This window comes from Musca autumnalis, unplaced genomic scaffold, assembly GCF_047663935.1.
Source record: "Musca autumnalis isolate F117 unplaced genomic scaffold, ASM4766393v1 scaffold_3, whole genome shotgun sequence".
Taxonomy (NCBI): Eukaryota; Metazoa; Arthropoda; class Insecta; order Diptera; family Muscidae; genus Musca; species Musca autumnalis.
The window spans coordinates 160543614-160558571 of NW_027411866.1; the positions used below are offsets into that span (position 1 = coordinate 160543614).

General features: G+C 36.1%; 2 protein-coding genes across 3 annotated transcripts; both read left to right on the plus strand.

Moving 5' to 3' along the window:
- The first annotated feature begins 712 nt into the window (after positions 1–712).
- On the plus strand, positions 713–1656 carry LOC141396546 (uncharacterized). 2 transcript variants are annotated; one of them, XM_073972107.1, is made up of 3 exons: positions 713–829; positions 950–1108; positions 1181–1656. In XM_073972107.1, the coding sequence occupies exons 1-3, from the start codon at positions 770–772 to the stop codon at positions 1511–1513; spliced, it is 552 nt and encodes a 183-aa protein (XP_073828208.1). In that variant the 5' UTR covers positions 713–769; the 3' UTR covers positions 1514–1656. The 2 variants fall into 2 exon arrangements, with proteins under 2 accessions (XP_073828208.1, XP_073828207.1); XM_073972106.1 differs by having other exon boundaries at positions 713–871; positions 1181–1653.
- A 10559-nt stretch (positions 1657–12215) lies between these two features.
- Positions 12216–13098, plus strand: LOC141396547 (uncharacterized). The gene is made up of 3 exons (XM_073972108.1): positions 12216–12391; positions 12461–12619; positions 12693–13098. The coding sequence occupies exons 1-3, from the start codon at positions 12290–12292 to the stop codon at positions 13023–13025; spliced, it is 594 nt and encodes a 197-aa protein (XP_073828209.1). The 5' UTR covers positions 12216–12289; the 3' UTR covers positions 13026–13098.
- The last annotated feature ends 1860 nt before the right edge of the window (positions 13099–14958 follow it).

Sequence of the window (14958 nt, forward strand, 5' to 3'; positions counted from 1 at the left end):
AACTTGGTATTTTATTATCTCCACACAGAAATCTATCAGTATAAAGTGATTATCATCAGTTAAGATATTCCCAGCAAAAACACTCATTACAAAACCTTAGTAGGTTAGTAGTCGCCACTTTTAGTAACTACTTATTTAAGTGGCCAAAAAATAACTACTCATTTCGAGCGACATGTCCTTGTTAACATAATGGGTTATACTCCTCCAAGGAATTATACTTAACATAGAGAAATAGCTTAGGGATTGTTTACGCTATCTATCAATGTCATATGTAATGAAATTTTGCATCGTTATACAGTCGCTAATGTGTGCAATATTGAGGATTTTTCTTACGCCATTTACTTTTTGCGTCCACACAAGCAAAAATGCAGCGAAATTATGTCTCCACATTGCCTGCTTGGGTAGATATGAAATGTTTTTATTTCGGGTCATATGACATTGATAGCTAGTGTAAACAACCTCTTAGTTATGTTATGTTATAGTTGTAAAAACTCAATTTTTTTATTTTACATCAACAATTTCTAAATGTTATATCATAACACTATTCTGGAATTCATTTGCAGACATGTTATAAAGCAACACGAGCGAGACATGTTTAATGGTGCGCTATCATGTGCAACAAGAATTTATGTGTTGATTGATATCGAAACATGCCACAAATTAGCCACAAACAGTAAATAAATAAAAGGTTAAAGCTTCCGTGTAAATTACAAGCAGTTTATAGTTTAGCGAGTGCGACACAAACGATTGTTACAGAAGTGTGTTAATAATGGTTGTGGATTTTAACAAATTATCACTATGGCAACTAGTGTTGCATGTCGTCTGTTCGGTAGTAGTCCTTATAAATGCCATGATGCCTGCATTCGATAAAGTGATAAACTAAAACATTTCCTTAAAGGTGTTTGAAAATGTTAATGTGAAATCCTCTTTCTTTTTTTTTTTCAAACAGAAAACATGGAATTATGAAATCAAATCAATGGAGACTTATTCAGCCAATGAAAGTTTATTAAAATTTGATTTAACTATTGAACGAGTTTCGCGTGGTGTATATGCCTTTACTGGCGACTTGATTATGACTATTGATGTTAATGAGGAAGATGACTCTTATGTAATGCCATCAACACTGTAATTTTCGCATGATACACAAACTAATTGGTGAAATCAACAAATTTTATTTCAGATAGAGGCTTGTGCGGCTCGCAGCCATAATGGTGTCAGCGATTACCGGATGTTGCCGTTTAAAATGCCTCGTCAACACCTATTTACTGCAATGAATACATTCTACAAGGAGATACTAATGGAGACACTAAGTGAGTGTTCAAATTTGCCTGTGTTTGAGGATAAATTTGAGCCACCTTTGCGAAAGGGAGTCTATACAATTACCAAATGCCAATTTAGTCAAGATGGTTTTCCAAATCATGTGGCTGAGGGTTTTTATAAAATAATGATATTCGGTAATGGCACTGTGGATTGGTCTATTTCGGTTATTGCGCAAGTTGAAACTGCGCATTAAGTTAAGTTGTTTTCCCTATAGATATGTTAATGGGTTTTCAAATATTAAACGATAATTTTTTGTATACCACACCACAGAGGTATGCCTATATTTCATGGGTCTTCAGGCATTACAGGTATTCTATATATTTAAGACCTTTTTTTGGGATTTTATAGGCTGTAGCCCATTGAGAAATAATATTCCATTATATCAAAATGAAATGACGTTCGTACCTGAATCAAAAACTCGACCAATTTCCAACCGACTTGTTTCGCGTTTGTCTTAAAATGTTTATATTTATCTAAGGAAGGTTTTGACATATTTTATTTTTTAGACATCGCGAAAAATACGCGAATTTTCAAAAATATATTTTGAAGAATGTTAATTGTTTCCTCACATTTCGTTGTCGACTTATTTATTTCCGCCTTTTTCAATCTTTTTAGCGAAAAGCGTATATGCACAAACTGTATGTGACATTTTATGTTTTAGTTTTTCCAAGTTCTAAAAAAAATAATTTTATTTACGACAGTCAAATATTTAAAAGAAATTAAAAAAAAGTCAAATTGTCTACGATTATTAGTGGTTTCGAGTTATGCAATTATTTTGGGGTTATTATTTGGGAAAGGGAGTACATTCCGGTGTTAATTTTGTTACCGTAAGTAATGACCCTTTATGTGGTTGTGTTATACATATCGCTCATTTACTCAAAGAGTGACACGTCTCAAAAAATCGAGTTTCGAGAAAAACGCGTTTTAAGTTGGCGATTGAAATTTTACTTCTTTACTTGAAAAGATTATTACACAAAAACTAAAATAACAATTTGGACCATATTTTGCAAACAGCTAGCCAGATATCAGTGCTAAATTTCTGTGCAAGATCAAGCACAATTTGAAGTGTTTTAGTGCTTCATAAACTCCAAAAACGTTTGTGTTGAATTATACGAAACACGTAGTAAATGAGCTGTAACTCGTTGAGTTTTAGAGATATCAGCATGAAAATTTGACACAAGATAAAGTAGAAGACCTAGAAGAAAGCGCGTTTTTTGAGTTATGCCACTCTTTGAGTAAATGAGCGATATATTCTATCTTATTCCAGTACCGCGAGTCAAAAGATTCGAAATTACGCCACTCAATGGTATATGTATAGGTGATAGACAGCGGAATTTTATGCAACCCCCATTTTTGGTCCGATGTGTGTCAAATTTTGGGACTGGGCATATTTTTGGCTTCTGATTAAATTGCAATCAAAACATATGACATATGCAAAATTATGCAAAATGCATAAATTTTTGCATATGCAAAATTGATGCATTTTACATATTTTCTTATGCAACAAATATCTCAATTCAATTTTTCAATTTTTCTGTTTAAAGTTCTTTTCAGACAAGTTAATAAAATAGAGAAATGTGTAACCACAGCCTCAACCTTCACAATGGCCTGAACCTAAACCGAAAATTTTTAGGTGGAAAGTTTTTAACCCCCAAGGAAGACTTAATACCGAATTTCAGCCATTTCGAAGGGATATTGAGGGCACAACTTTCAAAATACCAGAAATCCGGAGGTACCGTTCTATGAGGGCTATATGAAGACGTGGACCTATAGCGATAAGTTTCAGGTGGAAAGTTTTATACCACCAACGAAGACTTAATACCAAATTTCAGCCATTTCGGACGGATATTGAGGGCACAACCTTCAAAATACCAGAAATCCGGAGGTACCGTTCTATGGGGACTATATGAAGACAGGGACCTATACCGACAAATTTCAGGAAAGTTTTATACCCACAACGAAGACAAAATGCCAAATTTCAGTCATTTCGGTGGGATATTGAGGCCACAACCTTCAAAATACCGAAAATCGGGAGGTACCATTCTATGTGGACTATATGAAGACGTGGACCTATAGCGATAAGTTTCAGGTGGAAAGTTTTATACCACCAACGAATCTTAATACCAAATTTCAGCCATTTCGGACGGATATTGAGGGCACAACCTTCAACATACCAGTATAGGAATTCTGTTACTTTTATCGATTCAAAAGTTGTTAAAATTTCTTTTGTTTTTGTAACAACTACAAAACAAACAAATGAAATTGTTGTAAAATAAACAATGAGTAAAGTTGTTAAAAAGTTACAGAATAGGGGGGCAGAAATCCGGAGGTAGCGTTCTATGGGGACTATATGAAGACATGGACCTATACCGATAAATTTCAGGTGGAAAGTTTTATACCCGCAACGAAGACAAAATGCGAAATTTCAGCCATTTCGGAGGGGTATTGAGGCCACAACCTTCAAAATACCAGAAATCGGGCGGATACTGTTCTATGGGGGCTATATGAAGACGTGAACCTTTACCGAGAAATTTCAGGTGGAAAGTTTGATATCCCCACTGAAGACTAAATACCAAATTTTAGTCATTTCGGTGGGATATTGAGGCTACAACTGTCAAAATACCGAAAATCGGGAGTTACCGTTCTATAGGGGCTACATGAAGACGTGGACCTATACTGACAAATTTCAGGTGGAAAGTTTTATACTCCCAACGAAGACTTTATACAAAATGTCAGCCATTTAAGTGTGATGTTGAGGCCACAAACTTAAAAATATTGGAAATCGGGAGGTATCGCTCTATGGAGGCTATATGAAGACGAAGACTTATAGCTCATTTAGACTAGCCATAAATCCTCGACTGGATTTAATAAATCCAGCACAAATCTCATTACATTTAGATATACATTTTGGACGATTTAAATGGCAGTCAGCTGATTTTTGTTCATAGCACAATTACCAAGGTAAATGCATCAGCCCATCTGATCGAATTTGAAACGTCAAAAGAAATTTTTGTAAATTGAATTCGTTTCGAAAAACATATGTGCGTCAAATTAAAAATTTATTGTTCAATAATGAAAATGTTAGCACATTATCCTACTAATGCTAACTAAAGAGCAAATAAAGAATTATTTTATCGCATATTGCCATCTAAAATAAATAAACGAATTATTTTATCGTTTAGACATCATAAAAATTAGTCTTGGTTGATTAAAATTAACTTTGTACATGAAAACAAATTTAATTTTTCCGCCTTGTTTAAAAATTTTTTACATTTTAAATTATTTTTAATGTAGCGATTCACCGATGCATCTACCTTGTTTCTTGTGCCAGCTTGCAACTTTTTGTATTTTCTAGTAGCATGTTGCAAAAAACAGAGTTGTATACGAGGATTTATGCCAGATTTAAAACAAATCCACTCAATAGGAGGATTTATTTTTGTATGGGAAATCTGGTAGATTTTGGCTAGATTTAGCAAATAAAACCTGATAATGGGCTAAATCCGGCTAATGAAGTCATATCTAAATGGGCTATTAGTACCACATTTCAGCCATTTCGGTGGCTGATCCTTGTATACATTTTTGCATATGGTTTTGCACATGCTCATGTTATGCAAATATGTAAAAATATGTCAAAATATGCACGATATTCAAAATATGTAAAAATTTATGGGCTTAATTCGTTTTATTTTATGATAAAACGAGTTTCTGGCTGATCAGATTTTCTCTACGATCATCCTAACCATATATGCATTTGCGTAGGATTCCGCTACCTACTTATAAGGATAGGAAATTAAGAGCAATATTGAAATTACAATCATTAAAAAATATGAAAATTAAAAAGCTATATTTCGATGATTCACACTGAGGCTATTGTGTGCTGTTAGCAGCGTACGTAAAAATATTTTAATTAACATTTCCAATCGTTTAGTTTCGTATTTTTTATAGGAACAATACAAAACGAAACATAACCCACACCGACGAAGTTCGCTGTTTAGTTTCGTTTTGTTTACATTCGTGAGTGCGAACAAAACGAAAAGCGAAAAGTACTCAACTCCACAAGAGCAGATAGAAAACTAAATAGTACTAAACACATGTGAATAAATCAAAAGCGTTTGGTCCCAGCAAACCAAATGTCTGATGTCCGACACGTCTGAACAATTTCGGAAGCAAAGTCTTTCAGATTTCGTTCCGATTTCTAAACGATTTTTCGGAGAGGAAATAGTTTAGATTTTGTACCGATTTCGTTCGGATTTCGGAACGAAATTTCCTTTCCGAATTTCCCAAGGATTTTCTTCAGATTTCGTTACGAAATCGATCCGATGTCGCTCCGACATTTCGTTCCGAAATTATGTCAACCACGTCATACAACTTTCGTGAAGATATCGTTACGATTTCGGATCAGATATCGGACGATTGGTTTCCTGGGGTGGTTGATAAAATATTCACTGTGGTATGTCGATGTTAGTTTATACTATAAATGTGTTCTTCTTTGGCACCGGCGGTGCCGAAGTTTTTCGGCAATTTACACACATACGACCCGAATGCATAGAAAGAGCGTACGAAAGAGATATAATGTTTCGATTTGTTTTTTTTTTTTTTTTAACACACAATCACAAGTTGCCAATAGTTTGAATACATTCACATTCCCTGCAAGCAAACACTATCGCGGTAGTGACTTAGGCGTGTCGCCCAGGGCGATGAAAACAGTCGCGGCGATAGTCGCAGAAGTCACCCTGAAGTGACCTCCGTTGTGAAGAAATGAACCACGTCGGAGTGTCGTCTTGGAATTCACTCCAGCGACACTTCTAGAAGATAATTTCCGCGATAGTTCTAGAAATTAAAAAATATGTTTGTTACTATTTATTTTTACTTAAATCTTTTTATTTTTGTTTTTTATTTTTTTATTTATTTATTTTTTTAATTTTTTTATTTTTATTAATTTAGTTTGTTTTTTGCAATTTCCGCCTACATTAATTTTGTCATTTTAAAAATGTGATGTTTTGTTGCCTGACTTGGGAAGCGAACCCGGACCTTCAGAGTGCAAAGCGAGTATGCTTACCACTGCACCACCGTCTCATATAATCATCAGATAGAAAAATGTCCCATATTAGTTCAAATGTGATGAATCATTAAATAAATGTAAACAATCGCTTTGGAAGTCACTCCGAAGTGTCGGCATACGCGATAAAATGTAATCACAATAAGGCTATAGAAATTGTTTGTGTAATTCACCAACGATCTTCCTTGGCGTGTCTCCGGAGTAACCTCTTAGGCGAGGGAGTGCGAAACTCACTTCCAATTGCAGGGTTTTGGTCTGTTCTCTTCTTGGTCACCCATGGGTTGAGTGTGTCATTGACCATAATGCGCGGCAAACGTTTCCCAAAAATTCTTTTTGTTTCGGTGGTGAATGAAACAACACGGCAAATAACAGCCGAAGTTACATTTCAGCAATCGTACGGTTTCCATATTTTTATATTGAAAAGTTTGTGGTTTTGTTTTGGTTATGAGAATGAAACGATTCAGAGAAGCTGAAAAGTTTGTGGCTTTGTGTGATTGGTACGGGAATCGTTTTGTTTGTTTTCGTTCATTGGCTGTTAGTTGCTTCTCACAATGCCAAAAAGCTTTCATTAGCGCCGATCAAAACTACGCCAATATACACCTATTTCAAACAGATTCTTCAGGAACCGCGGATAAGCCTCCACATTCTATTCTGCGTAAAAGACCCATATTACTCGCGTATCTCTATAATTTATGACACGCGTTTTCGCAAATATTATAATCACGTATAAAGGATTCAATTTATGTAAAATCGCGGTTTAGTCCGCGGATTTGTCAAAATATATTTTTGCTGAATTTCCGATTTCCAGTGTATCTATATCCGCGGTTTTTGTGGATGGATTCCATCGCATAAGGGCTCATTAGATCCGTCGCGTAAAAAAAACTAAATGCACGCGGGGTTCAAAGGAAATTGAATGGCACTTGTAAATTTTAAGCGCAAAAATAGTTTTTTTTTATTAAAAATCACGCATCAAATTTTGGCTTTTAGATTTAAATTACTAGGATACTGTAAGGAACACACTCATGAGATATACATTAAACGACGTAAACGAAACCACGGATTAGTATCATGTTGCCCATGGCGTATTCTGTCATTCTTTCTTTGGGCATAAGTCTATAAAATGTATGGTTAAGCCAGAAATCGGAAGGGAACATAAAAAACTTCTGTTGGCTTCAACCCATTTTAAACCATTTTGGCATCGAACATTTTGCTGGGTATTCATCCCAAAACTAGTACTGTTAAATGTGACTACATGTGGGAGACAAACTAGTACAGTTAAATGTAACTACATGTGGGAGACAATTGCAGCTGTGTGGAAATAAAGTCCGCCCTGCAAAAAAATCGTAAATGAATAAGATTGTTAGAGTTGGCAATGTCATCTGCCTTAAAAATCCGTTGAATTGAATTCCTAATTGCAATTTCGCAATAAATTCACTATATATAGAACGACAAATTTTGGTTAGAGACATAGTCAGATTGCCGCACAAGATACACCTGATGAGCACTTCTCACCAAAGTACGAAACATGTAGTGTAGTGGTTTATGATGACAATTTCTCTGACATTCTTTTTCATTTACAAAAAACCTTCTGATGAATCAGCTCGTCTCAAAAGAGAAAAATAACAAAATAATTTTTTTTTCGGTGGCAAGTCCTTACTTCCTGAGAAATTGGCGCAAAAACTCAAAAACCCCCTATAGACGTCAGAGGTATTGTTGTTACTTATTTTTTTTTGGTCCGAGGCTGCGGTTATGTCTATGTCGGCGCAGTTGACTGATACTTTCTTACTTGTTTTTTTGGCAGTAAGTTAAAACGACAATTCGGAACTACCATATCCGAAGACTTTTTGTTTATAGTCACTTGTAGATCCTAGCTATACAAGCAAACTATTATTGATTTAAAACAATGTAACATAAAACTATTTCAAGAGCCACCAGCAGTGCTGACCGGTACGGCTAGTAAAATATTGTTACGGAATTAGGGTTGAACTTAATCCGGTGTAGACGTTGTTTTATTCCCCGATACGATTTGTACCAAATAAAACAGGGTTCGTTTTTGATTACGATTTTAAAGGGTGATCCATTTAGAGATTCCTACTTTCTTTAAAGAGAAAAAACACAGAAAAAGCAAATTGAATGGGGAATGTTTATTATCATTTGAAAGAACATTCGATGGCATTTATTTTTTGCAGATTATGTCCAACAAATATTGGCCGAGGCTACGTCTCAGACGGTCCATCCGTTGAGTCCAATTTTCAATGACTCGTTCAAGCTTTTCGACTGGTAACTGGCGAATGACACTTCTGATGTTTTCCCCCAAGACCGGAATCGAAGCGGCTTTATCCGCATACAATTTTGACTTTACATATTCTTACAGGAAAAAAAGTCTAAGGGAGTGATATGAGACGATCTTGGTGCCCAATCGACTGGTCCAAAAGGTGCTTACCGAAGTGTTCTTTCAATAAATCCATTGATTGATGCGATGTGTGGGAAGTGGCGCCGTTTTGTAGAAATCAATCAATCAATCGAAAGAGAATTAATTAAGAAATCAAATGTCGCCGAGATTACAAGCTTTAATTTCAGACATCAAATAGTTGGTTATCACGGCGAAAAAAACGGTCGCCCTTGACGATGAAGTCCTAACCGGCATAATTTTGAAGAAATAAGGTCCGACGATTCCACCGTTCCTAACCGTTATTTTTAGATGAAGTGGTAGCTCTTGAATCTCTTTAAGTTGCTCTTCTAAAGTTGCCCAAATGTAGTAATTTTGTTTTTTACACACCTATAAAGCCAGAAATGTGCACACACACACACACTCCCCACATAACGCGAATTGTCGTAACAAAGTCGAACAATTTGTAACTTTGTAGAGGCGTAAGCTATTCCATAATAAAATGTCAAACAGTACTTAACAAAAAACCATGAACACGTGACACGACTCACGCGTGATCTATCAGAAAAAGGCTGTTGAAAAAAGTACCTCTTGTAGGATCACCCGTTACAATGCTTTATTGGTGTTGTTCACATCCGTTATTCACGCAAGACTTCATTTCTCTACAGCAGTAGAGTACTTAAGAAATTAACATGAACACTTGACAAGACTCTCGCGTGATCTGTCAAAAAAAGGCTGTTGAAGAAAGTATCTCTTGTTGGATTAACCGTTACAATGCTTTATTGGTGTTATTCACTTCAGTTATTCACGCAAGACTTTATTTCTCTACTCTAGCACACAGCTAACTCTAGTAACTAATAAGCACACAGCTTAACTCTATTCAGGTTACTTCTTTACTAGCAGAGGATTACATGATTACAAACTCCCAGCCTCTCCTTTCCCGTATTTATATGTGCCCGCTACTACATAGACTGTTCTGGTCCCCTTGATCTGGGTGGTGCTACAATATTCAGACGAAATGCTAACCAATTGGCAAATACACATGTACGCACATACAAAAAGACCGGTGAGTGTTTACAAGCAATGGGGCTGTTGTAGTAAATAAGGGAGAGGAGAAGGGGTTACAATGCCGAAACATAATCGAATAGTCAAAAAAAAAAAAAAAAAAAAAAAAAAAAAAATAGAAAGAAATAGTACAACAACAATAGCTAAGTAAACAGTGTAAATTAGGTATAGTTTAACGATTTGTAAACGTTGTAGAGACGTAAGCTTTCCCGTAATAAAATGTCAAACAGAACTAAACAAAAATAACATGAACACGTGACACTACTCACGCGTGATCTGTCAAAAAAGTCTGTTGAAAAAAGTACCTCTTGTTGGATCACCCGTTACAATGCTTTATTGATGTTATTCACGCAAGACTTTATTTCTCTACTCTAGCACACAGTTAACTCTAGTAACTAATAAGCACACAGCTTAACTCTATTCAGGTTACTTCTTTACTAGTCGAGGATTACAAGTCCCAATAAAATTCATAACTAAATTCCCAGCCTCTCCTTTCCCATATTTATATGTGCCCGCTGCTACATATAAAGTTTTTAGTCTCCTTGATCTGGGAGGTTCTACAATGTTCAGTCGAAATTCTAACCGATTGGCAAATATACATGTACGCACATACAAACAGACCGATGAGTGTTTACAACTAATGGGGCTGTTGTAGTAAATAAGGGAGAGGAGAAGTCAAAATAAATAGAAACAAAGAGTACAACAACAATAGCTAAGTAAACAGTCTAAATTAAGTCTAGTTAAACGATTTGCAAACGTTGTAGAGGCGTAAGCATTTCCATAATAAAATGGCAAACAGTACTAAACAAAAATAACAAGAACACGTGACACGACTCACGTGTGATCTGTGGAAACAGGCAGCTGAAAAAAGTACCTCTTGTTGGATCACGCGTTACAATGCTTTATTGGTGTTATTTACTTCAGTTATTTACATAAGACTTTATTTCTCTACTAGCACACAGCTAACTCTAGTAACTAATAAGCACACAGCTTAACTCTATTCAGTTTACTTCTTTACTAGTCGAGGATTACAACATTACAAACTCACAGCTTCTCCTTTCCCCTATTTATATGTGCCCGCTGCTACATAGACCCCTTGATCTTGGAGGTTTTACAATGTTCAGACGAAATGTTAACCAATTGGCAAATACACATGTACGCACATACAAACAGACCGGTGAGTGTTTACAACTAATGGGACTGTTGTAGTAAATAAGGGAGAGGAGAAGGGGTAACAATGCCAAAGCATTATCGAATAGTCAAAATAAATAGAAAGAAAGAGAACAACAACAATAGCTAAGTAAACAGTGTAAATTAAGTCTAGTTAAACGATTTGCAAACGTTGTAGAGGCGTAAGCATTTCCATAATGAAATGTCAAACAGTACTAAACAAAAATAGCATGAACACGTGACACTACTCACGCGTGATCTGTCAAAAAAAGTACCTCTTGTTGGATCACCCGTTACAATGCTTTATTGGTGTTATTCACTTCAGTTATTCACGCAAGACTTTATTTCTCTACTAGCAAACAGCTAACTCTAGTAACTAATAAGCACACAGCTTAACTCAGGTTACTTCTTTACTAGTCGAGGATTACAAAATTACAAACTTCCAGCCTCTCCTTTCCCGTATTTATACGTGCCCGCTGCTACATAGACTGTTCTAGTCCCCTTGATCTGGGAGGTTCTACAATGTTCAGACGAAATGCTAACTAATTGGCAAATACACATGTACGCACATACAAACAGACCGGTGAGTGTTTACAAGTAATGGGGCTGTTGTAGTAAATAAGGGAGAGGAGAAAGGGTTACAACAACAATAGCTTAGTAAAAAGTGTAAATTAAGTCTAAGTGTTAATTTCATAAGTGAAATGAACTTCATACAGTTGTGGTTGCAAAAGTAAATAAGAGATAGAACTGAAAGCGTATAACAATAACACGTTCAAAGCAAACAGAAAAGTAGTGATTGGAATTCTTATGGAGTAATTGTTGTTGTAAATTTGATTTAAATCGGTGGTGCTCAAAATATTTTGTACATTAGTCTCTCTGAGTGAGTCTTTCCTTTACTGAACCACGACAGATGCGTATAAAGAGAACACATGTTGTTGCTGCATTCACGTTAACGTATATGGATGATATTGTCTGATTTAAATGAACTAAATGCTTAATAAAAATTTACATTACAATTCAAATTCATAGATTAATAGAAATTCGTCTAAATTAACTTAAATTAATCACTTACATTCGTAACAGTATATAATGTTAGTCTAACATGTGAAACAAGTTAACAAACAAGCCTGTTGCATGCCATCTCCTGTCTGAAGATTGATATCGAAACATGACACGAGTCATAGCCATAAACAAATAAAAGGTTTAACTTCCGTGTGTTTTGAAAACAGTTTAAAGTTTAGCCATAGTGATAGAAACAGTTGTTACAAAATTCGAGTGGGTTTACAATGGGGTTTGATTTACCCAAATTAGGAGGACATTGGCATTTGGTCCTTCATCTACTCTGCTCGGGAGTCCTGATGGATGCCATGTTACCTGGGGCCAATCACGTGATTATCTAAAAATGTCCTTTATGGGGGTTCATAATGTTGATGTTAAATCCTCTTTCCTTCGAACAGAAAACCTGGACTTATGAAATAAAATCAGTGGAGTCTTCAACATCCGATGCCAGTTTAATAAATGTTGATTTAAGCGTTGAGCGAGTTGCACGTGGTGTGTATGCCGTATCTGGAGCATTAACTTTTAATTTCGATGTTAATGAGGGTGATGCATTTGATGTAATGTCGTAAAAAAATTACCATTTTCAGGATACCCACATTTATGTGATTAAATTATAACTTTTTATTGCAGGTTGAGGCTGGTTCTTTTCGCAGCGATAATGGTGTCAACGATTACAAGGTATTACCGTTTAAAATGCCTCGTCAACACCTATTTTCGACACTAAATAGCTTCTACAAGGACATGCTAATGGAGACACTTAGTGAGTGTTCTAATATGCCAGTGTTTGAGGATAAATTTGAGCCACCTTTTTCAAAGGGTGTCTATACATTTGAAAAATGTCAATTCAGTCAAGATGGTTTCCCTAATCACTTGGCCGATGGTTTTTATAAAATTATAATATCCGGCCATGGTATTGTGGAATGGTCACTTACGGCTATTGCGCAAGTTGAATCTGCAACATAATTATGTTGTTTTACATAGATATGTGTGTAAATGGTTTTTAAATATTAAACAATGATAATTTGTATGCCACACCATTGACATGTCTTTAAAATATCGTCAGTTATATTTTATGGATCTTTGGTCTTTCTCAATGTAAGCTATGGATTTGAGATCGTTTGAGTTTTTTTTTTCTTTCCTGTTGAAATATTCGTCTCATGGGAAAAAATAAATTGTAGATATTCCTTATTTAGATAAAGACATAATCGGACATTTTTTCAAAAAGTATGGACTTACGCATGAAAAAAAAAATGTACCATCGTAAAGGGAGCCGCGAGGACAATCTACTGACAAAAAATTCAAAACTATCCGAGAGGAGCTCTCAAACTTCACTTTTATCCGAATTTTGTGTGGGAGGTACCCGAAGAAGTGGACCGATATAGTCCGTATTCCAACCTGATACATGACTGGATGAAATAATACACTGTGCAAAGTCTGCACCAATCAGAAACTCCTGCGAGAATTATCATACGGATTTGCCATTTTGGTTGATGCCGTCAGGGTTTCATGAAGCTTTTAGGCCAATATCTCAGGAAGTATGGACTTGGGCAAGAAAAAAACGTATCGTTGTAACGGGAGCCGCAAGGACAACCTGCTGACAAAAATTCAAGATGATCCGAGAGGAGCTCTTAAACTTCACTTTATCCGAATTTTTTGTGGGAGGTGCCCGAAGTGGTGGATCGATATAGTCCATATTCGAACCCTATTTATATCTGGAAGGATAATAATTCAAAAAGTATGGACTTGCGCAAGAAAAAAATTTTACCGTCGTAAAGAGAGCCGCAAGGACAACCTACAGGAAAAAAATCAAAACGATCCGAGAGGAGCTCTCAAACTTCGCTTTTATCCGAATTTTGTGTGGGAGGTACCCGACGAAGTGGACCGATATATTCCATATTCCAACCTGATAAATTACTGGATGAAAGTCTGCACGAATCAGAAACTCCCTGCGAGAATTATCTTACGGATTTGCCATTTTGGTTGGTGCCGTCGGGGTTTCATGGAGCTTTTAAGACAATATCTCAGGAAGTATGGACTTGGGCAAGATAAAAATGAAATGTAAATTTCACTTTTTGTGTGGTAGGTACCCGACGGAGTGGGCCGATATAGCCCATATTCCACCTTGATAAATTACTGGATGAAATAATACACTGTGCAAAGTCTGCACCAATCACAAACTCCTGTTAGAATTATCTTGCGGATTTGCCATTTTGGTTGGTGCTGTCAGAGTTTCTTGCAACATTAAGGCCAATATCTCAGGAAGTGTGGACTTGCGCATGAAAAAAATGTTACCGTTATAAAGGGAGTCGCAAGGACAACCTGCTGAAAAAATTCAAGATGATCCGAGAGGAGCTCTTAAACTTCACTTTTATCCGAATTTTGTGTGTTAAATACCCGAAGAAGTGGACCGAAATGGTCCATATTCCAACCTGATAAATTACTGGATGGAATAATACACAGTGCAAATTCTACACCAATCAGAAATTACCTGCGAGAATTATCTTCTGGAATTGCCATTTTGGTTGGTGCCGTCAGGGTTTCATGGAGCTTTTAGGCCAATATCTCAGGAAGTATGGACTTGGGCAAGAAAAAAATGTACCGTTGTAAAGGGAGCCGCAAGGACAAGTTACTGACAAAGATTTCAAAACGATCCGAGAGGAGCTCTTAAACTTCACTTTATCCGAATTTTGTGTGGGAGGTACCCGAAGGAGTGGATCGATATAGTCCATATTCGAACCCTATTTATATCTGCAAGGATAATAATTCAAAAGTATGGACTTGCGCAAGAAAAAAAATTACCGTCGTAAAGAGAGCCGCAAGGACAACCTACGGGAAAAAAAATCAAAACGATCCGAGAGGAGCTCTCAAACTTCGCTTTTATCCCAATTTTGTGTGG